Source organism: Mercenaria mercenaria, chromosome 12, assembly GCF_021730395.1.
Source record: "Mercenaria mercenaria strain notata chromosome 12, MADL_Memer_1, whole genome shotgun sequence".
In the NCBI taxonomy this organism is placed as follows: domain Eukaryota; kingdom Metazoa; phylum Mollusca; class Bivalvia; order Venerida; family Veneridae; genus Mercenaria; species Mercenaria mercenaria.
This window is the reverse complement of record NC_069372.1, coordinates 34220712-34245967: the sequence shown is the minus strand read 5'-3', so window position 1 is coordinate 34245967 and position 25256 is coordinate 34220712. Positions and strand designations below refer to the sequence as shown.

The window sequence follows — 25256 nt, the reverse complement described above, 5'->3', positions numbered from 1 at the left end:
TACTGTAAATCAACCTAATATGCCTGCAGGTACTGTGCAACATGGTCCAGCATGGGCTGAACAGGGGAAACCTGGTATGATGGACATGGATACAGTTCCAGCCTCCCTTTGTAATTCATGGCCCTATGAAGCAACAGCCTGGTTAGACAGGCAAGGACTGGGAAAATGGCCAACAGCAGACATGAAGAGATTTGCAGCAAATAACGGGTGTTTTGTTGTTCCTGTTGGTAGTAAAGTCAGCCAGAATCCAGAGCTTGAATGGAGAATTTCTACTTCACAAGCAGAGAGATGTCTGATGTTTAGTTTAAACATTACACAGATATGGTGTTATGTGTTGATGAAAATGATTATCAAAACATTCTTTCATCATGCTGGTGAAAATCACATTTCAAGCTACATGTGCAAAACAGTTCTGTTCCATTGTATTGAAAACACATGTTCAAATGCATGGCAAGAAAGTAATTTATTTACATGTTTGTCATGTTGTTTAAGAGTGCTATACCGCTGTCTACAGCAAGAAAACTGCCCACATTTCATTATACCTGCAAGCAACCTGATGGCAGGACAGTTTTCACCTGAAGTCAAAGCTCTGTTGCTAGAGAGAATCTTTTACTTGCTAAAAAGTAATGGACAAGCATTGCTTGAGGTTAAGATTGATGACCTTGGTCGTAGACTGCAAATCAAACTGGACATATTGTATCAAACAGCAGAAAATATAGGTTCTAAAGAGGAAATGTGTTTAACCATTTCAGCAGGTGTAACAATAAATGTAGCTAGTACAATCACTTTCTATAGTAGTACAATGCTATCGAAAACAATTCAAAATAGCTCTGTAACAACTGTACAGTATTTGCTCAAGGTTTTAACAAATTATGTGAGATTTTATAGGAAAGGAAGTAGATTGGAACAGAAAGCAAGCAGTCTTCTAGCACCACTGATGTGCTCAACATTGGGAACTGTAATAGCATCATTAAACATTCAGACAAATAAGGCTGTATCTTCTGAAGCACTGACCTGGTTATCTGCAGGTTTGAATTCTGACATCACCTCAAGTAAACTGAAGCTTGCATCTGTGTTCTACAGTGTAGGAAATATGGCAGACACAGAAGTCATTCCTAAAGACACAGAGGCCCGTTATGAATTCCATAATGTTAAAACTGTACCATTATGTGGCTGCTATACAAAAAGAGGACCTACATTAACGGAAAATTTTGCCAGAGTTGCATATAATCAGAATGAAGAAGCTGTAAGAAGTGCCTGTGCATTCTGTGTCAGATTCATCCCTGCTGAAATTAATTGTGTTCCACATGAGCTGCAGTATGAGATGTTCAAATCAACCGAAGATGAATTGCAGAACAGAGCTGAAGATGGTGGTAACTGGAATAACATGGCTATTGTAGATTCTCTCCCTTATCTCTATTTCTTACAGTACAAGACCTATAGAAACCTTCAGAGATTTCATGATCAGCATCAAGCACTTGATAATCTTGTAAAATCAACTGAAAAATTAACAGACCTTCATCACAGGGAAACAGCTCTCAATCTTCTAGGGCAGTGTCTGGAACTGGAAAACCTACCAAACAAAGCCTTACTCTGCTACAAGAATTCACTGAAGGTTACAGAAAAAAATAATGCAGCAAGGATCCACATCTGCAGACTTCTAGCAAACTTAGTGAGAGCCGAAACACATAAAATAATGTCAATAAATGCAGAGTTTTAGCAAACCTTGTGAGAGCCAAAACATGACATAACGCTACAAGGTACAATAAATGCAGACTTCTAGCAAACTTAGTGAGAGCCGAAACATGAAATAATGTCAATAAATGCAGACTTCTAGCAAACTTAGTGAGAGCCGAAACATGAAATAATGTTCAATAAATGCAGACTTTTAGAAAACTTTGTGTGAGCCAAAACATGACATAATGCTACAAGGTTCAATAAATGCAGACTTTTAGAAAACTTTGTGTGAGCCAAAACATGACATAATGCTACAAGGTTCAATAAATGCAGACTTTTAGAAAACTTTGTGTGAGCCAAAACATGACATAATGCTACAAGGTTCAAGAAATGCAGACTTCTAGCAAACTTAGTGAGAGCCAAAACATGACATAATGCTACAAGGTTCAAGAAATGCAGACTTTTAGAAAACTTAGTGAGAGCGGAAACATGACATAATGCTACAAGGTTCAAGAAATGCAGACTTTCTAACAAACTTAGTGAGAAGTGGAAACAGAAATAATGCTACAAGGTTCAAGAAATGCAGACTTTTAGAAAACTTAGTGAGAGCGGAAACATGACATAATGCTACAAGGTTCAAGAAATGCAGACTTCTAACAAACTTAGTGAGAGTGGAAACATGAAATAATGCTACAAGGTTCAAGAAATGCAGACTTTTAGAAAACTTAGTGAGAGCGGAAACATGACATAATGCTACAAGGTTCAAGAAATGCAGACTTCTAACAAACTTAGTGAGAGCGGAAACATGACATAATGCTACAAGGTTCAAGAAATGCAGACTTCTAACAAACTTAGTGAGAGCCAAAACATGACATAATGCTACAAGGTTCAAGAAATGCAGACTTTTAGAAAACTTAGTGAGAGCGGAAACATGACATAATGCTACAAGGTTCAAGAAATGCAGACTTCTAACAAACTTAGTGAGAGTGGAAACATGAAATAATGCTACAAGGTTCAAGAAATGCAGACTTTTAGAAAACTTAGTGAGAGCGGAAACATGACATAACGCTACCAGGTTCAAGAAATGCAGACTTCTAGCAAACTTAGTGAGAGCGGAAACATGACATAATGCTTCAAGGTTCAAGAAATGCAGACTTCTAGCAAACTTAGTGAGAGCCAAAACATGAAATAATGTCAATAAATGCAGACTTCTAGCAAACTTAGTGAGAGCGGAAACATGACATAATGCTACAAGGTTCAAGAAATGCAGACTTCTAGCAAACTTTGTGTGAGCCAAAACATGACATAATGCTACAAGGTTCAATAAATGCAGACTTTTAGAAAACTTTGTGTGAGCCAAAACATGACATAATGCTACAAGGTACAATAAATGCAGACTTCTAGCAAACTTTGTGTGAGCCAAAACATGACATAATGCTACAAGGTTAAAGAAATGCAGACTTCTAGCAAACTTTGTGTGAGCCAAAACATGACATAATGCTACAAGGTTCAATAAATGCAGACTTCTAGCAAACTTTGTGTGAGCCAAAACATGACATAATGCTACAAGGTTAAAGAAATGCAGACTTCTAGCAAACTTTGTGTGAGCCAAAACATGACATAATGCTACAAGGTTCAATAAATGCAGACTTTTAGAAAACTTTGTGTGAGCCAAAACATGACATAATGCTACAAGGTTCAAGAAATGCAGACTTCTAGCAAACTTAGTGAGAGCGGAAAACATGACATAATGCTCAAGGTTCAAGAAATGCAGACTTCTACAAACTTAGTGAGAGCGGAAACATGACATCATGCTACAAGGTTCAAGAATGCAGACTTCTAACAAAACTTAGATGAGAGCGGAAACATGACATAATGCTACAAGGTTCAAGAAATGCAGACTTCTAACAAACATTAGTGAGACGGAAAACATGACATAATGCTACAAGGTTCAAGAAATGCAGACTTCTAGCAAACTTAGTGAGAGCGGAAACATGACATAATGCTACAAGGTTCAAGAAATGCAGACTTCTAGCAAACTTAGTGAGAGCGGAAACATGACATAATGCTACAAGGTTCAAGAAATGCAGACTTCTAGCAAACTTAGTGAGAGCGGAAACATGACATAATGCTACCAGGTTCAAGAAATGCAGACTTCTAGCAAACTAAGTGAGAGCGGAAACATGACATAATGCTACAAGGTTCAAGAAATGCAGACTTCTAGCAAACTTAGTGAGAGCGGAAACATGACATAATGCTACAAGGTTCCAGAAATGGAGACTTCTAGCAATCTTAGTGAGAGCGGAAACATGACATAATGCTACAAGGTTCAAGAAATGCAGACTTCTAACAAACTTAGTGAGAGCGGAAACATGACATAATGCTACAAGGTTCAAGAAATGCAGACTTCTAACAAACTTAGTGAGAGCGGAAACATGACATAATGCTACAAGGTTCAAGAAATGCAGACTTCTAACAAACTTAGTGAGAGCGGAAACATGACATAGTGCATACAAGGTTCAACAAATGCAGACTTCTAACAAACTTAGTGAGAGCGGAAACATGACATAATGCTACAAGGTTCAAGAAATGCAGACTTCTAGCAAACTTAGTGAGAGCCGAAACATGAAATAATGTCAATAAATGCAGACTTCTAGCAAACTTAGTGAGAGCCAAAACATGAAATAATGTCAATAAATGCAGAGTTTTAGCAAACCTTGTGTGAGCCAAAACATGACATAATGCTACAAGGTTCAAGAAATGCAGACTTCTAGCAAACTTAGTGAGAGCGGAAACATGACATAATGCTACATGGTTCAAGAAATGCAGACTTCTAGCAAACTTAGTGAGAGTTGAAACATGACATAATGCTACCAGGTTCAAGAAATGCAGACTTCTAGCAAACTTAGTGAGAGCGGAAACATGACATAATGCTACAAGGTTCAAGAAATGCAGACTTCTAGCAAACTTAGTGAGAGCCAAAACATGACATAATGCTACAAGGTTCAATAAATGCAGACTTCTAACAAACTTAGTGAGAGCGGAAACATGACATAATGCTACAAGGTTCAAGAAATGCAGACTTTTAGAAAACTTTGTGTGAGCCAAAACATGACATAATGCTACAAGGTTCAAGAAATGCAGACTTCTAGCAAACTTAGTGAGAGCGGAAACATGACATAATGCTACAAGGTTCAAGAAATGCAGACTTCTAGCAAACTTAGTGAGAGCAGAAACATGACATAATGCTACAAGGTTCAAGAAATGCAGACTTCTAGCAAACTTAGTGAGAGTGGAAACATGACATAATGCTACCAGGTTCAAGAAATGCAGACTTCTAGCAAACTAAGTGAGAGCGGAAACATGACATAATGCTACAAGGTTCAAGAAATGCAGACTTCTAGCAAACTTAGTGAGAGCGGAAACATGACATAATGCAACAAGGTTCCAGAAATGGAGACTTCTAGCAATCTTAGTGAGAGCGGAAACATGACATAATGCTACAAGGTTCAAGAAATGCAGACTTCTAGCAAACTAAGTGAGAGCGGAAACATGACATAAATGCTACAAGGTCAAGAAATGCAGACTTCTAAGCAAACTTAATGAGAGCGGAAACATGACATAATGCAAAAGGTTCCAGAAATGGAGACTTCTAGCAAACTTAGTGAGACGGAAACATGACATAATGCACAAGGTTCAAGAAATGCAGACATTCTAACAAACTTAGTGAGAGCGGAAACATGACATAATGCTACAAGGTTCAAGAAATGCAGACTTCTAGCAAACTTAGTGAGAGCGGAAACATGACATAATGCAACAAGGTTCCAGAAATGGAGACTTCTAGCAATCTTAGTGAGAGCGGAAACATGACATAATGCTACAAAGTTCAATAAATGCAGACTTCTAGTAAACTTAGTAAGAGCTAAAACATGAAATAATGCTACAAGGTTCAACAAATGCAGACTTCTAGCAAACTTATTGACTGAGTTGAAACATGAAATATTGCTACAAGGCTCAACAAATGCAAACTTAGTGAGAGCCGAAATATGAAATAATGCTACAAGGTTCAATTTATACAGACTTCTAGCAAACATTAAAACTGAGATCTGAAAGATGAAATAATGCTACAAGATTTGATAAATACAGTCTTCTAGCAATGCACACATAGACAAGTTAGTGATGTTGCATTGGTATGCACATGGTTTATATAACACAATTAGCTGTGTTATCTTGGCGCACATGTCAATAGGCACACATGTCAACCAGACATAATATAAAAATTTTGCAAGTTTTGCTCTGTCATTATGGTACACTGAGTTTTACTTTGTTGTGCTGGGGCCCATGCCAATACAACACAAATTTAATTATGGCACTTTTGGGCCCTCACCAGGATGAAACAATGAAATCTGCTATATAAATTGCAAACACACCAACAAGACAGAATACAAGAGCTGTCCGTAAGACAGCACGCTCGACTTTTTTCAGTGCTTGTCTCTGAATTAGAGCTTTGCCAGTACAAAAAAATCCAAGTTAAGAAGGGGCACAACTCTGTCAAAATTCAAATCAGAGTTATGGGAATTGTGTCTCCTGGTGTAGACTTAAATAGTAAATAACTATTTTGAGTTTCAAGTCAAAAGCTTTAATAGTAACTGAGATATTTGACTTTATCAAAAATTTTAACAAAAAAAATCTAAGTTAAAAAGGGGCATAATTCTGTTAAAATTCAATCAGAGTTATGGGGATTGTTTCTCCTGGTGTAGACTTTGATGGTAAATAAGTATTTTAAGTTTCAAGTCAAAAGCTTTGATAGTAACATCATTTTTCATAGAGAGTTTGCCTGAACGCAACTATTACTGTTGGAGTGGTATTAGAAACATTTAAAATTTTGAAAACATCTTCAAGTCTTTCGTTATATGGCAAAGGTTGCTTGAACGTTTGAAAAAGTTATTTTGACAGAACTTCACGCATATATCTAAATCTATCAAAATACTTTGACTAATAACAGGCTGTCTAGCATACCCCGACAAAAAATTAGGGCTAATTTTAGGGCAATTTGTACAAAAAAATAGGGCTAAAATAAGGAATTTGGTACAATTTTAAGGAAATTTTAGGGCTAAATTTAGGAATTTTCAAATCAAAATATGGACTTTAAAGACCATGTAATGTGCTTATCTTATGTGATTGACATAAAAGTAACTCAGAAATAGTGCTTTATTTACAGAAAAGACGTCTCCTAGCTTTCCACTGTTTTGAACTGTGCTAAATTGTTTTTTTCTGAATTAGAACTTTTAAACAACATTTAAAACATTTTCTCTTTTTGATCATTGCAAAAAAGTTAAAAAATTAGGAATCTTTGTGAAAAAATAGGGCCTTTTTAGGAATTTCCTTTGATTTTTTAAAAAAAATAGGAATTTTAGCCAAATTGAAAAAAAATAGGAAAAAGTAGGAATTTTAGGGACGCTAGACAGCCTGTAATAAAATACAATATAACCTCAAAATTTACGACATGTACTCAACAAATAGATTCAGAATTGCATTCTGTTGTCAAAAAGGTATAAATTGTAAGAGTGACAAAACATAAAAAACGGAGATCGATCAGAAATGCTTGAGTAGCATAGAACAATGAAAACAAGAGCTGTCCGTAAGACAGCGCACTCGACTTTTCTCAGTGCTTGACTCTGAATTAGAGATATCTTGACTTTATCAAAAACTTTAACCAAAAATTCTAAGCTAAAAGGGACATAATCCTGTCAAAATTCAAACCAGAGTTATGGGGATTGTTTCTCCTGGTGTAGACTTTGATAGTAAAAAACTATTTTAAGTTTCAAGTCAATAGCTTTGACAATAACAGAGATATTTGACTTTATCAAAAACTTTAACCAACGGCGATGCTGGGGCAAGTACAATTAGCTCTACTTTTTCTTTGAAAAGTCGAGCTAAAAATGTCCTAAATCAGTAACCATATATTTTTATGCTCATGGACGTACCTCACCTAGTTATGTCTGGTAGTGTAACGAGTTTCCCAGCCTGTAGCGAGGCATTTAGACAGTCTGCTCCAACTGTTTCCATAGCAACACAGGGGACATCACTCCAGCCTACTTTCTGCATTCCAAGCAGTACACCATTGAGTAGTCCCCCTCCACCAACAGACACTATGACAACATCTGGTTTACATGGCAACTGCTGGGCAGCCTCATCTATCATAGTGGAATGTCCTTCCCTGATATAAACAAAATAATAAATATCTGTTAGTTTTGTTCAGTAAATGGTTTTCTTGCCAATTTTCAAAAATACATTTGTATGAAATTGAGTGCTCTTCCAGAGAAATTATTTATGATTAAAACTGAGCAGTTCAAACTGGTTCTGATACACAGGTGTAGGAATCGAGTCGAAGTTGGACCAGGTCATCATAAAAATACCACCACCTTTTAATTCTACATCCAGCACATCCACATCTTAGTACTGGTGTAACCATTAGTGACTCTAAAGATTAATTTGCAAGTGTCCATTTCAAGTCAGTCTTTTACAAATGTAAAGTCTTTAATGACACTGCTGAGAAATGTTCCATAAGTGCAATCATGTATAAGCTGTAAGTTAATATAGTAAGTGTTTCTGGATTCTGAAAGCAAATGACAATTTGGCACATGAATGAGTAACAGCAAAAACTGAATTTGACTAAAGTGGTAGTTTTAGGTTTTCCTAGTTAATTATGTTAACAGGCAAAGGAAAATAATAAATGAAATTTATAATGTAACAACAGTGTCATGATGACCCTGGATCGCTCACCTGAGTAATTGGGCCTACAGCCTCTAGAGTGTTAACAGGCTTTTCCTTTGATCTGACAGGGTGACCTAGTTTTTGATCCAACATGATCCAGATTCGAACATGGGTGGAGAGATCATCAAGGAAAATATCCTGACCGAGTTTCATAAATATAGGATCATAAATGCATTTATTAAATGCGGCCTCTACAGTGTTAACAAGCTTTTCATGTGATTTGAGCACGTGACCTAGTTTTTGACCCAACATGACCCAGATTCAAACTTGACCTAGGGATCATTAAGATAAAATTTCTGATCAACTTCCATGAAGACAGGGTCATAAATGTGGCCTCTAGAACATCAACAAGCCTTCCTTGATTTGAGTGGGTGACCTAGTTTTTGACCCCACATGACCATGATTAAAAATTGGACCTAGGATCATCAAGATAAACATTCTGACTGAGTTTCAAGAAGATAGGATCATAAATGTGGCCTCTAGAGTGTTAACAAGCTTTTCCTTTGATTTGAGCGGGTGACCTAGTTTATAAATCCACATTACCCAGATTCAAACTTGGCCTTGGAATCATCCAGATAAATGTTCTGACCAAGTTTCATAAAGATAGGGTCATAAATGTGGCCTCTACAGTGTTATCAAGCTTTTCCTTTGATTTGAGCGGGTGACCTAGTTTTCAACCCCACATGACCCAGTTTCAAACTTGACCTAGGAATCATCAAGCTAAACATTCTGACCAAGTTTCATGAAGATAGGGTCATAAATGTGGCCTCTAGAGTGTTAACAAGTTTTTCATTTGATTTGACTGGATGACCTAGTCTTTGAACCCACATAATCCAGATTCGAACTTGACCTAAAAGTCATCAAGACAAATATTCTGACCAATTCCCATGAGTTTCAAACTCAAACTATGGCCTCTAGAGTGTTAACAAGCTTTTCCTTTGATCTGGCCTACTGACCTAGTTTTTGACCCCACATGACCCAGTTTTAAACTTGACCAAGAGATCGTCAAGACAAACATTCTGACTAATTCTCATGGGTTTCAAACTTTAAAAGGTGGTCTCTAGAGTGTTTACAAGATTTTGCTTTGATCTAGTCTAGTGACCTAGTTTTTGACCCCACATGACCAAGTTTCAATCCTGGCCTAAAGATCATCAAGAAAAACATTCTTGACCAAGTTTCATGAAGATATGGTCATAAATGTGGCCTCTAGAGTGTTAACAAGCTTTCCTTTGATTTGACAAGGTGACCTAGTTTTTGACCCCACATGACCCAGGTTTTAATTTGACCAGGACATTATCAAGGCAAACACTCTGACCAATTCCCATGAGTTTCAAACTTAAACTGTAGACTTCAGAGTGTTAACAAGATTTTCCTTTGATCTGGCCTACTGACCTTAAGTTTTTGGCCTTTTTTAACCCAGTTTTGAGCCTGAACTTGAGATCATCAAGAAAAACATTATGACCAAGTTTCATAAAAATGGGTCACAATTGTGGTCTCTGGAGTGTTAACAAAGCAAATGCCGATGCACACCGCACGACGCTGGACAATGACCCGTCACAATAGCTAGCTCACCTTGAGCACTTCATGCTCAGGTTAGCTAAAACTAAAACAACTTAATCTTAACTCAGGGAAATAATAATAATTACTGGCACTTGAATACAAAGTATAAAATAAATAAGTTCCCCATTTTTCTACTTATTAATAACATGTGCTGACATTTCTATAACACTGTTTTCATCTAAAGGGATATTGAACATGTAAAGACCAGATATCTCATGCTTTTTTACTTCATTAACATTTTGGCCTCATGACCTCTGTCAAAATGATAAATTTCAAGTATTATTCTACATCTAGACATCCCTTGAATATAACAGTAACTGAAATGCAAAGCCGGAACTAAGCAGTAATTTTATATACATGTGCCACTTTTTTAGTTTAAAAGGAGGTTCTCATATGACTGAAAGATAATGTCATTTCTAGTACAACGAAAATGACATTTATACATTAGAGTGGTTTAATCTACGTTCTGCTAAGCTGCCATTTCAATCTGGTGACTACTGCCGTTTGGCAGTATGGAGGTACATAAAGTGGCTACGAGCTATCGTGTCTCTCCAGTATCTAGTCATACTGATGTCCATTCTGTTACTTACCATATATCCGGGTGATCGAATGGATGTACATACAGGCAATCTGAAATATAAATCACACTCTTACACAACACCTCATATAAATCCCAAGTCAATAGTTTGTGCTATTGACAGTTTATTGTTCAACACAGGTTTGGTGTGCTAATATCAAAACTTCAGAAAAAAACACTCTGAAATTTAGATCTGATGTTATGTAATAAAATACTTTTTGGCTTGCCAGTCAATAGTCAAAACTATTACCCTTGGTTGTTCTGATGTCTAGCAAATAGAATACACTTACTGAATGTCTTGCCGGCCAATAGTCAAAAATACAATTCAAGAACTGAAGGGCGGAGGCCCTATAGTTTTGACTATTGACAAGGAAGCCATTCAGTAAGTGTTTTATTACAATCAGAAATTGATTTCACAGTTTTATTTTTAAATGCTCGACTTTCTAGCTCAGTAATCATGTGCTGAATAATAATTACAGCACAATCATACAAACTATGGACCAGTAGCTTATATAAACAGTCATGTAATATTTTTGATAATTTTATGACCCTTAAACTCTGCTTACCTCATTGGTAGATAACTGATTACATGGAGGTTTAGAGAAAGAGATTTTCACAGCAAATAAATGATATTTTTGTAAACAAACAAAAAAGCAACTATTTTTTCAAAACAAACTAGTATGCTATACTATATATAGATCTGTCAAACACCAGTCAGTTATATCCAGTTTCTATTAATGCGTAACCCAATCAGCCGTCTCCTCACATTTCAATAAAATTGTGTACTGATTGTAAACATTTTTTCTTGACAAGTGATCTTTCTAAACAAGACACAAGAGCACCCACTACGGATGCTACCACTCGTCTGCAAGATCTTTCTAAACAAGATACAAGAGCACCCCCTACGGATGCTACCATTCGTCTGCAAGATCTTTCTAAACAAGACACAAGAGCACCCCCTACGGATGCTATCTCTTGTCTGCAAGTGCTGGACATTATGTAAGGAATGAGTTACAGTTCAGGATTTCTAAGTACAAAATGGGCCCTAATTCTGACAAAATGCTGGTTAGAGTTATGGTTCTTGGCCTACACTGTCACCTAATGATGATAAAACAAGTGTGCAAATTTTCAAAGCTGTAGCTCTTATAGTTTTTGAAAAAAGATGGACCTAAACAAAAAATTTAACCAAGAAACCAAATTTTCTAAGTACAAAAAGGGCCATAATTTTGCAAAATGCAAATCGTGTTATGGTTCTCGGCCTACAGTCACCTAATGCTGCTAAACAAGTGTGCAAAGTTTCAAAGCTGTAGCTCTTACAGTTTTTGAGAAAAAGTACATTTAAACAAAAATTTTAACCTAAGCCGACGCTGACAATCAAGTGACGACAATACCTCGTAGATTTTTTTCAAATATCAGACAAGCTAATAAACCACACTGCTGTAATAAATTAAGTCATAAAATAAAACTTATTTAATATTATAATGTCTTTAAATATCAAAGTGACTGTGTATGACTTTGTGCTAAATTTCTATAATGAACTTGTCCATCTTCCAATTTGAACAGTACCATTAACTGTTAAAAGGGGTGCTTACCAAAAGGATACTGACTGAATGGCAAACAGTGCAGATCATGATCAGACTGCATAGATGTGCAGGTTGATCACGATCTACACTGGTCGCAAAGGCAGAATCAATTGTGACCAGTATGACATTTAACATTGACTTACTGCAGTAGCTGACAGTTATGTGACTAGATTGCTAATCTTTCAAAAAATCTTGCTCCCAAACTGCTTCATTTACAACCTGGTCAGGAGACATTTAAAACCCATATTCTCCAAAGTATAGGTCTGTCCAACACTGATGTTTAGCTGACAGCCAACAGCCAATGAAGCCGAAATGCTCCAACGAAGATTATCCAGCTTCAAATGGTTACTGCAATTAAAACTGCTGAAAACTATTTACACAATGTTTCACTAGAATCCAGCTAAGTGACTGTTTGGAGGTCTTGTCAAGTCAAAACAGCTTTAAACTCAGTTTGAGCTATAAAAATAAGAGTAATCCAAACATTTGCACTGAAAGTTACATTCTGAAACACATGTTCAGCTGGTTTGGGGTTGAATCAGTTTGCAGCAACACAGGTTAGCCATTAATTATACCTGAATCTTTTGCCAATTCTGTGGCATGTTTGTTGCTTTCATCCCAAACTTTTCCATGAATCTTAACTTCTGCTCCATACTGAAAACAAACCAAAAAGCGTTAAGATATAAATCTTAAATTATCACCTAGAGAGCAATGATTAACCCTTACCGTGCTAAATTTCTATAATGAACTTGTCCATCTTCCAATTTTGACAGTACCATTAACTGTTAAAAGGGGTGCATACAAAAAAGATACTGACTGAATGGCGAGCAATGCAGATCATGATCAGACTGCATATGCAGACTGATCATGATCTACATTGGTCACAAAGGCAGAATTAGTTGTGTCCAGCATGATAAAAGTTAACAAAGCCATTTTTTACTGACATAAATTTTGAAGTTACTATAGCCATGTCGGCAGTTATCAACACCATAACCATTGGCGGAGGAAAACAGATTTTTTACTAAATATGATAACCTTAGTTAAAACTAATTTTCAATGTCAATAATCATTCATCCATATCAGCAAATGAGCTGCGCCATGAGAAAACCAACATAGTGGCTTTGTGACCAGTATGGATCCAGACCAGCCTGCGCATCTGTGCAGTCTGGCCAGGATCCATGGTATTCACTAATGGTTTCTCTAATTGCAAAAGGCTTTGAAAGTGAACAGCATTGATCCCGACCAGACTGCGCCGATGCGCAGGCTGGTCTGGATCCATGCTGGTTGCAAATGCACTATGTTGGTTTTCTCATGGCGCGGCAAAAATATTCAGTAGAATAGCTCAAGACTATTCTTTGAATAGTTGAGCTAAAAAGACATGGAGGCATTTACAGACACCCTAACGAAAAAGTCAAATAAGTCAAACATTTACTCAGCAATTTTTTCAATTCTGAGCAATCATTATGTAAACTTAGAAACATCCACAATTAAACTTAGAAATGAAGAACTTGTGAAATCATAACAACGTCACAGAAAATGTTAAAGACCATGGTAGTAATATCAATAGACACTTTGTTAACTCTGTAAAATGCACAGGACACTGAATCTTAAAGTAATATACCTAATAATAGACTTCTCTAAAATTAGTTTTATTACCGGTACATAGCTATCAGAGAATCCATAAAAATTACCACTAGCTGTAATGGTACATCAATTTATTCTGTTAATTTGTACATTTGCCATTGCAATTATCAAACAATTTCAAATTATGTAAAATAAATTAATCAATCAAGTTAAGACGTCTCTAACCACATCCCAGAATCATAATCTGTTTCACGTTGTGTCCTAAAACTAGTCTGTTAATTCTTTATACCCACATATTGGCTGACAGGCAGTCTATTACATTTTCCAGTTAGTTGGCTAACACGACATGTGTCAAAGATGTGATAAGTCAAATATGTATAAAAATGCTTGGTTCTTTCAAAGACTATTGTATTTAATTTGATGGAACAGTCATATTTTCAGACCTGTTGGAATCAATAAACAAAGTGCTCAGATCCTATGAGTAATCTGTTACAATCATTAAAGGGTAAGGCAGTGGTCTGATTCTTTACATACACCATTTTCCATCCAAGAACAACATGGGACTTCTAATATGAGAAAGCTTTAAATTATTTTTACCTCATCTCTGAGTTTGTCTGCCACAAATCCTGGTGTACTCTGAGGCAGTACAATTGTAGCAGGAACACCGAGTGTTTTAGCTGCATAAGCTGCTGCTAGTCCAGCGTTACCTCCTGATGCACAAACAATCTTCTTACAGCCATGTTGGGAGGCCTGTAAACATTCACAATCTCACTGAATACTGTACAGTCATCAACAAAAACCTTCTGCAAGCTTTCTGCATGGATTACACAATCATAGGTTATTACATCTGAATGTAGATATCATATGCAAGGGTTCCAAGAGCACAATATTACTCCATGAATGAACAACTACAACATTAATTTTCATTTTCTTGATGGATAGATAATCATATTTTTAACATTATACTCATCTACACTTATTATACTGGTTGGGAACCATTTTCCGGATACATTTTCATATTTTGGCTCCATTATTCCCTCAAAATATATTTGACAAAAATGAAGCCCACACTGCTCAAACTTCATCTCCTTCCACATCCGATGTTGTAATCAGCATCGCGTTGTTACGTAAAATATGGGTTCCATGGGACCTCAAATGGGGTCACAAAAATAAGTTATTTTTCCCGTCAGGTAAACCAGTATCTGGACAAATATTTTGACAGTGTTTTGACAGTGTTTTGTTGTTAATTTGATATCAAAATAAGTAATTAAACTATTTTTACACATTTCTTTATCATTCATCTCTACAAAATTGCACATGAAACATAACCCGACGTTCAATAGCAGCTACGAAAGTAGACCGAGGTTGACTATAAACAAGAGGGCCAAGATGGCCCTAGGTCGCTCACCTAAGAAACACACCATAACAGTGTAAAACATGTTTGACCTAGTGATTTCATGGAAACAAATATTCTGACCAATTTTCATTAAGATTGGACCAAAAAATTGGTCTCTTGCGATAAAACAAGCATTTTCTTAGATATGGCCTAGTTTTTGACCCTAGATGACCCATGTTCAAACTCGACCTAGATTTTATCAAGGCAATCATTCTGACCAAAATTCATGAAGATCAATTGAAAAATACAGCCTCTATCACATACACAATTTTTGTCTTTGATTTGACCAAGTGACCTAGTTTTTGACCTCAGATGACCCATATTCAAATTCGACCTAGATTTCATTAAGGCAATCATCCTGACCAAATTTCATAAAAATCAATTGAAAAAAACAGTCTCTATCGCATACACAAGATTTTTCTTTAATTTGACCTAGTGACCTAGTTTTTGATCTCAGATAACCCATATTCAAACTCGACCTAGATTTCATCAAGGCAATCACTCTGACCAAATTTCATGAAGATCAATTGAAAACTACATCCTCTATTGCATACACAATGTTTTTCTTCAATTTGACCTAGTGACCTAGTTTTTGACCCCAGATGACCCATTTTCGAACTCGGCCTAGATTTTATCAAGGTAATTATTCTGGCTAAATTTCATGAAGATCAGTTGAAAAACACAGCCTCTATCGCATAAACAAGGTTTTTCCTTAATTTGACCTAGTGACCTAGTTTTTGACCCGAGATGACCCATTTTCGAACTCGGCCTAGATTTCAACAAGGTTATCATTCTGACCAAAATTCATGAAGATCAATTGAAAAATACCGCCTCTATCGCATACACAAGGTTTTTCCTTGATTTGACCTAGTGACCTAGTTTTTGACCCAAGATGACCCATTTTCGAACTCGGCCTAGATTTCATCAAGGCAATCATTCTGACCAGTATTCATGAAGATCAATTGAAAAATACAGCTTCTATCGCATACACAAGATTTTTCTTTGATTTGACCTAGTGACCTAGTTTTTAACCCAAGATGACCCATTTTCGAACTCGGCCTAGATTTCATCAAGATTATCATTCTGACCAATATTCATGAAGAATAATTGAAAAATACAGCCTCTATCGCATACACAAGGTTTTTCTTTGATTTGACCTAGTGACCTAGTTTTTGACCCGAGATGACCCATTTTCGAACTCGGCCTAGATTTCATCAAGGCAATCATTCTGACCAATATTCATGAAGATCAATTGAAAAATACAGCCTCTATCGCATACACAAGGTTTTTCTTTGATTTGACCTAGTGACCTAGTTTTTGATCCGAGATGACCCATTTTCGAACTCGGCCTAGATTTCATCAAGGTTATCATTCTGACCAATATTCATGAAGATTAATTGAAAAATACAGCCTCTATCGCATACACAAGGTTTTTCTTTGATTTGACCTAGTGACCTAGTTTTTGACCCGAGATGACCCATTTTCGAACTCGGCCTAGATTTCATCAAGGTTATCATTCTGACCAATATTCATGAAGATTAATTGAAAAATACAGCCTCTATCGCATACACAAGCTAAATGTTGACAGACGACAGACGACAGACGACGGACGACAGACGCCGGACATCGAGCGATCAGAAAAACTCACCTGAGCATTGCTCAGGTGAGCTAAAAACTCGAATTTCGTCTTATACGAATTCTTGATAATTCCAATGGATATAGAATAAAATTAGTGCAAAAATCGACAGCCTTGCATCTTACATAACTTTTAGCGTGAAATTAAAAGTAGAACATGTTATCAGCGGACAATCATTATGTAGTTTGATTATTTCTTCTCACTTGATACCTCGGCATGTGTGAACTACTGCGCAAGCGCAATGCTATCTTCATGCCCCGTTAAGACAGAAAGTTGTTTTGCAAACGCAGGTGAGTTATCATCAAAAACCCAAACATTATACAGCCTTATAAAATAGTGGTTTGTTGTAGACATGAAGAACAAACATCTAAATGATCTAGATGAAACAATCACATGAATAACAATGAAATAAAGCGGATATTACAACTGTCCGGAAACTGGTCCTGTCTGGAAAGTGGCTCCCAACCAGTATATTATAAAAAGATTTCTTTGTAAATTTGAATTTTAAATTTAATGTTCCAAATATCAATGTTGATAAATATTTTAAAGTTACAGCACACATTAAACTGATATCATTAATAAAAAAAATCTTGATGTTCAAGTTTCCACTGAAGAGCTGTTGGAGGACAGCAATGCTCAACTCTTCACTTATGGAAGATCATATTAACTTTAATCAGATTGCATGCATATGTACCTTTTTTATCAAATTTCCAATACCTCTGATCTTGAAAGAGCCAGGTATCTGCAGGTTTTCTAGTTTCAGGTATACATTGTAGCCTGTGATCTTACTTATGGGCATACTCTGTATTGTTGGTGTAACCATGTGCAGCTGTCTGTCTCCTGTTGCCATAGTGATATGGTATCTTAAAATACAGTTACGTCTACATATAATTATATCAGATTTTATACAGCACCTTTTTCATGATAAATGTGTTAAAAGGTGATATACACTACAATGGTTGCGGCCACTTAGAGTGCCAAATTTATCCTCTACCAGTACAAACACTGAGCAATCAGACCACTGCCAGGGACAGAGTGAGAGAAAGCCACCAAAACAGAGAGAGGGAGAAATGACTATGGTACAGACTTGTCTGGCTATCCTAGCCTAGCTCTTTGCAAAAAGACAGCCTGGTTTTTTAAAAAAAAAAAGCTCTGTGTAAAGCTTTGATACATGCATCTAGCTTTCTTTCCCGGGAAGTACCTGTGCCAGTGCCTAGGTTGGCTGGGAGACCCTCAAGAGAATCCCAAAATATACAGTGCTTGCACTGCACTTCATAAAGTTATGCTCCGGACACATATTATAACAGACAGACGGACAGACGGACACATGCACGCAGCGCCATCTCATAATATGTCCTATTCTTCCAAAAATTTTTTTCCAAAATGGTCGCATAAAAAGAAATCATTTTTCTAGAAAAATGCCCAATGTAGAGCCACTAGAATGGTTTGCGATCTGCACTAGATTTCATACAGCTACAGATTAAGAAATTTAGGTTTACCTATGCTAGAGTACATGAGGTTAGGGCTGCAGATATGTTACAAGTTTATAACATTCTTCATGGCATTGATATTGTTGACAAAAGTAAACTATGTCAGATATGGTCATAGTATGAAAATTTATAAAAAAAAAAAAAAAAAGAGAGGGTACAAACAAATTTAAGAAAATGTACGTATGCTATCCCAAAGGGTTGTGGACATGTGGAATAGCCTCCCAAACCAAATAGTTACAGCACCATCAATAAATGCATTCAGATCTAGATTGAATAAATTCTTGGTAGGTCTAGAACAGTGAAAAGTTATCAAATGCTGAGTAGATATAGTGAACAGTGAATTTTAACCTTTCTAACATATCATGACAGTATTGTAAATAATCATTGTGGTTTGTAAAATATTTTTTATCAGAAGTCATAAGCTTATAATTATATATATCAAACATAAAACAATGAACACACAATCAAATGGGACTAAGAAACTGAAATTTATGGTTTATATGTAGATTTTATTGTGAATGTGTTCTCCAACAGGACTGTCTAGGATTTCGTCGTTTTTACAGATATTCTGTTTAAATATATGGACAACCCAATGGCATAAATTTAACGATTTTTCAGTCTATAAATTTACAGACTGGGTATACGAAATTTGTTAAATTTAAAATTTTAAATCAAAACCGCAGGTTAAAATGAAATGTTTCACTTAAACAGTTTATAGATAAAACTAAAGTTGCTTTTGACAAAAGTACATGTCTCCCACAACTGCCTAATCGTCTGAATATAGTTATGTATCTGAGTCAACCATGCACCATGATACATGTATCACTGGCATCTGCGTGCAGAGTGATTTTTATCGTTATTCAAGGGCCATAATTCTGAACTGCCTGGGCCGATTTGGCTAGTTATCGAACTTGGCCGAGGACTTATTGGCAAACACATTTCGTTCAAGTTTGGGGAAGATCAGATGAGAAATGTTCGACTTAAGAGTGCGGACAAGTGTGTACAGAGCGATTTTCGGTAATTCAAGGGTCATAATTCTGAAGTGCCTGGGCTGATTTGGCTAGTTATTGAACTTGACCAAGGACTTTTTGGCAAACATATTTTGTTCAAGTTTGGTGAAGATCACATGAGAAATGTTCGACTCTAAGTTAGGGCACCGACAAGATTTGTGACAGACACACGGACATACACATGGACACACACGGACGCACACACAGACAGTAGTAAATCAATATGTCTGCCACACCCTGTGTGGTGGGAGACAAAACTACTATGAGAATTACAGACAGGTAGTTAGTTACTTTGATTTTTTCACTTTTTCCAAAAATTCAGTCATATATTTCTGACAGAAAACCATACAACATTTTATGCACACAGTCTTAAAACCTGTGGCTTTGATTTATATTCTGATTTTAAAAGATTTCATTTACCAAGTCTGTAAATTTATGCAAAGAAGTATAAAATACACAGAATGGCAACAGGAGATAATCTTGCGTAAGCTTGTGTCAGCGCGTTATCTTACTGAAGGGTTTGCCGATGATCAAATCAAGACGCTTATTAATGTTTTACACTGGCGATACTGCCAGCACGTAATAAACCGAATCGGGTCCGATTTTCAAATGACAACTGTTGATTTCTCGTGAGTGCACTTCCAGTCATAAATTCATTCCTTAAGTGTAGAAAATACTAATTTTAACATTAAAAAAAATTATATTATAAACAAACAATCTGATAGAAAGTTTTTCACGACACAAATTTTTATCCTTCTGCTCTCTGTTTCATACACCGGTAAAACAAATCTCATTCAGCTGCCACGTGATATTAGCAAGATTTGCTCATATGCCTTTCAAGTTGCTGGTCTATTTATTTTTATAGCTCTTTGATAAATTTATGGAATGTACAAACTTTAAATCTGGATTGTCTGTATATTTACAGAACATCTGTAAAAACGATGAAATATCCTAGACCTGTCTAAAACTTTGTGACCGAGGTAGGATTAAATTGGTACCTCAATAGTCAAATTCTAGTTATACAGATCAGATTTTTTACAAGTAAAAAAACAATGAGCATATTATAGACTACAACATTTAAAACTACATGACATTTGCCTATCTAGGGTGTCACTTAAAAGGCGAGAAATGAATCACAGAAAGCTTTAATAAAAATTGTTATATAAAAGTATATATAATTTACAGTAAGTGTATGTGGTTGTGTTTTGAGCATAGAGACCCAAGAGTGATGTTTGCAACAGATTGGCAGATATCATAGCTATAAGTAAAATTACAAACACTTCCTTCGCAAAACAACAGACAACATCCATACTGATCCTTAAACAAGGAAAAACATATAACATATAACATGACGACAATGTGAATGTTAACCGGCTGCTGGTAATATCCGTATTCTATGCTGATTGTCTTGTGACATGTCAAAGTTCACTTCCAATAAATCGTGTTTACAAGAACTTAAAAGACATCTAGAATGTTATAAAATGTTACATGAATCAAAAATAACGTTATCTCATTGGAATAAAGTGTTGACAAATAGAAATCATAATAAAACTTGATGAAGAAAAGTCACCTTGTTTGTTGTGATGGAGTTGTGGAACTTAAGAAGGTACTCTTCACAAAGAAGTTGCGCGGAAAAAAAGAAGTACATTTGATACAGAATATTATTATTAATCCCAGATTAGTTTCATTCGCTAAATGCAGTAACGTTTAAAGCGACCTCTTAACAGTTGTTTATCATTGTTATCAATATAAGGAACCGTCAAATTAAATAGTGTCTGAAAAGACTAAAAGTAATCTGATTTCGCGATGCAAACAATTTGAAGGAGGGGAAGAAACTTAAGGAATTCTTTATTATAAGGTCAGTAATTCGTCCGAAAATATGCTTCCGTGTGTTGTCGTGAGAAGTCCAAAGTAAATAGATCCTAATTTACCCATTTTTGCACAAAGTCGTGTAGAGGAGTGCTTTCATCACAGTCTTTCACTTGTTGAATGAAATGAGACAGGCCCGCTGTTTTAAAATTGGAAGTGGCTAGGGGTCTGGTAACCGGACCTCTAGACCTGGAGTCTAGAGGTATGGTTACCAGACCTCAGACAACCCATGCAGGGCAGGCTAGAAGTCTGGTAATCGATATGAATCTTGAGTTGAGAACGTTCATTTCAAAGAGCTAGGAGACAATTCTTCATCTGTAAAAACAGGAATTGATTTCAAAAATTAGTTTTCATATTTTTCTCGTTTCACATACATGGTAACTCACAGTAAACAGAAGTTGTTATCATTTTTTAATCCCGGGAAAAATATAATTGCAAATTAATCAACAAATAATTAATAGCAATTTGTACGCCGTGATCGGACACTTTTATTGTTTTTCAGGACTGATTAATTAAAATAAACTTACGTTCTTAGTATTTTAGGCTTGTATTGTGAGCATGATTGATGCAAACTTAAAAGAATTGTTCGACATAGGGTTGCATACCGGTTCCCGGTATCGGTACCGTACCGAATAATCACTTCGTAAAGTACCGGTATATACCGTTTCGTAAAGAACCAGTTCCGATTCTGGTATTTCCATAAAAGTAAATAAACAAAATAATTACCAAATCCGCGGCAAAAGAAAGCAGAAAATAAGCAAATAGTATTTGAAACACAGTAATAACGCGATCGACATTGTTTACTGTGACACCGCTCCGAGTAACATCACGGCCTGTAAACACTGGCTCGTCCTCTTTGAGGAGATGAGTTGAAAAAAGAGCCAATGATACTTCCGAGGAGGCGCTAATGACCGGAACTTTATGCAGAATGTAAACAAAGAAGAAGGGTGAGTTGATTGTTTCCTTTCTCTGATAAATATAAGGCCCTATTTCAAAAATTAGCCAATGTAGTTCCACCCACAAATAATTATACTTTTTATATATGCAGGCCATTTTGCAAGGTAAATGTATTCTTTGACGTGAGAACGTTTGAAAGTTGGAAAATGGGGCAAGTTCGAACCAAAAGTGGAGATTTACCCATATATTCCACTCCAGTTTATCCAAATAAGGGTAAACATACATTGTACCAATTTTTCCCATAATGGTATGTTAAATCTGAATTATTTATGTGTTTTAATGGCGGGTTTTACCCCTCTATGCTCAATTTTGGCTAAGAGAAGGAGCCAAAGCCTTGAAGGAGGCGCAAAAGTCCAGAGTCAGAGCCACTGACCAGTTCTTTTCCTGAGTGATTAACACTGGTATAAAGCGTTTTCGTTCTCGCAATGTAATATCTATTTTGTTTAAATGTTTGTAATTTGATGCTTTAAATTGTATTATACTATCCAAATGCACATAATCTACCTAAAATAACAAGAGCTGTCCATAAGACAGCGCACTCGACTTTTCTCAGTGCTTGATTCTGAATTAGAGCTTTGCCAGTAAAAACTTTATAAAACTTAAAAATCTAAGTTAAAAAGAGGCATAACTCTGTCAAAATTCAAACCTGAGTTATAGGGATTGTTACTCCTGGTGTAGACTTTGATAGTAAATAACAGTTTTAAGTTTCAAGTCAATAGCTTTGATAGTAACAAAGATATTTGATGCTATCAAAAGGGCTAACCAAAAGGTTAACCAGAAATTCTAAGTTAAAAAGGGGCACAATTGTTTAGAAATTTAACCAAGAGCACCCAAAATAAAAAAGAAGCGCAAGAGAACGGCTGTCACCAGCAATAAAGTGCATTCAGATCTCATTTGCACAAAAAATGTATTATCACCAATTGTTCGCTTGTACAATACACACCAGGACCGGAAATGGTAATACTTCTTGCGAAAATGATGGCGATTTATTCTGCAAGGCCATTAATCAGCTTAGTATGTGTGTAAATTAAGCAAAACAGTTGTGCTATTTGACATTTGGTTTTATACTTGCTACTAAGTAAAATGTTTGATTAAACTTTGAAGCGCTATTTCTGGGTGCATATACACGGGGCTAAAGACAACGTCCATGTGACGTAAACACAATATCATTTTGACGATTTAATTGCTAGTCATGTTAGAATGTACACTTTATTTATAAAACTCCCTCGATATTTTTGCTAATATGTTTGGGTTTTTTTATCTTTTCAGTATATTTATGTCTTTTCTAGATCATTTAGATACAATATTTTAAAGAATTATTTGAAAACATAAATAAAATCGAGTAAGGCAGTGATACGATACTATATAATATAAGCCCGCCCGCTGTGCTCAGTAGGTAAGGGCGTTGGTCTACGGATCGCGGGGTCGCGAGTTCGATCCTCGGGCGGGGACTATGTTCTCCGTGACTATTTGATAAACGACATTGTGTCTGAAATCATTAGTCCTCCACCTCTGATAATTCATGTGGGGAAGTTGGCAGTTACTTGCGGAGAACAGGTTTGTACTGGTACAGAATCCAGGAACACTGGTTAGGTTAACTGCCCGCCGTTATAAGACTGAAATACTGTTGAAAAACGGCGTTAAACCCAAGAGAAACAAACAAACAAACTGTATAATGTAAATATAAGAAATGATTTTTTTCGGTTTTCCGCAGAATAGAACCGGCAAATCAATGAATCGCGCTAGCTGGAAATTAAGTATCAATATACATGTTTCCTTACGAACGTTATTTAAGTAAAAATAGAAAACTGTATTTATAATGCTGCAACTGTAAGCTCAGTAACGGTCAATACCCATTCTTACTATGTAGCATTAATCAAAAACAAATCTGACAGCAAATATTGCCTCAACAGATGTCACCCTATTTACAAACTCCCAGTACCGTTGAATAAATATCTAACGTTATCAGTTTCATTGTTATCGTTAGAACATCTGGGAGAAGTATTTTGAGTGTTAGAATTATCATATATATGTAATCGAATTAAGCAATTTACAAGTAAACAATTATATTTATTTAGCATTTGTAAGTACCTAGTGAAGCACATATTGCAATTGCATTTCAAGACTACCACAAAGTTAACACTATTAAAAAATCCAAAATGCGTTGGACATGAACACAGTTGTGCATTAAGAAATGTCCCTTTCACAGAAAGTATCATAATTATACAACCTATAACGCCATGGTAGCCCATCATTAGACAAGTGCAAAAGAAAAGAGAAGTGCAAATATCTCAAAATACATTCTAAGGAAATGAATAGGATGTTGTTACAATATCATTCATCAGATGTTTGTCACAATCCAAGGGAATCATGATAAAGCTCTGGTATGTGAGAATTGATGATACATTAAAAACATCTCAATTTCAAAGTGCATTGGCTCCCACTCGGGTTCTTAGCGCCTCCTCTGTGGCGGTGGCTCTTCCACATGGTAATAAATGCACATATACGGGATAAACACGCTAGTAAACCACATTAGTCATGTAGTAGTAAGATATGCTTTTCAGCAAGATTGATGTAGTGACTATAAAATCTTAAATTTGTGTAAATTAGGTTGAAATATATGGGGAAATGTCTACTTTTGGTTTGGACTTACTCTATTTTCCAACTTTCAAAAGTTTTCACGTCAAGGAATGCATTTACCTTGCAAAATGGCCTGCATATATAAAAAGTATAATCATTTCTGAGTGGAACTACATTGGCCATTTTTTGAAATAGGGCCTTACATTTATCTGAGAAAGGAAACAATTAACCCACCCTTCTTATTTGTTTACATTCTGCATAAAGTTCCGGTCATTAGCGCCTCCTCGGAAGTATCATTGGCTCTTTTTCCAACTCATCTCCTCAAAGAGAATGAGCCAGTGTTTACAGGCCGTGAACATGGAGAGCTGGCCTTGCGAATTATTTCGTATGCTAAATATTATCATAAAAACTTCTTTTCCCGTTGTTTTAAACTACGTAAATCATACTTAATTGCAAAATATACGACATTTTTTGCTCTTTGTCATATTCTATCAAAACAAATGAAAAAAAATTATTTTAATAAAAAGTTACGAAACTAAGCTGTAACCTACGTAAACAAGTCA

At 36.0% G+C, this 25256-nt stretch overlaps 2 protein-coding genes across 4 annotated transcripts in view; one reads left to right on the top strand and one right to left on the bottom strand.

The window, feature by feature from the left end:
- LOC123533753 (serine dehydratase-like) overlaps positions 1-20891 on the bottom strand; it is a 29643-nt gene extending 8752 nt beyond the window's left edge. The window contains exons 1-6 of the mRNA XM_053519596.1: positions 20858-20891; positions 17482-17650; positions 14353-14505; positions 12747-12825; positions 10605-10644; positions 7670-7897 (exon numbers count right to left, since the gene is read on the bottom strand). Coding sequence (XP_053375571.1) covers positions 7670-7897; positions 10605-10644; positions 12747-12825; positions 14353-14505; positions 17482-17637 — 656 coding nt within the window. The 5' untranslated portion in view covers positions 17638-17650; positions 20858-20891. The remainder of the gene's footprint in view (positions 1-7669; positions 7898-10604; positions 10645-12746; positions 12826-14352; positions 14506-17481; positions 17651-20857) is intronic.
- Positions 20892-20910: 19 nt separating this feature from the next.
- LOC123533216 (non-structural maintenance of chromosomes element 3 homolog) overlaps positions 20911-25256 on the top strand; it is a 36055-nt gene continuing 31709 nt past the window's right edge. The window contains exon 1 of one of the 3 annotated variants that reach the window (XM_053519594.1): positions 20911-21145. The gene's annotated coding sequence lies outside the window, so the exon portion shown is untranslated. Of the gene's footprint in view, positions 21146-21681; positions 22104-25256 lie in introns of those variants that run through there. The other 2 variants (XM_053519593.1, XM_053519595.1) reach the window with 2 other exon arrangements.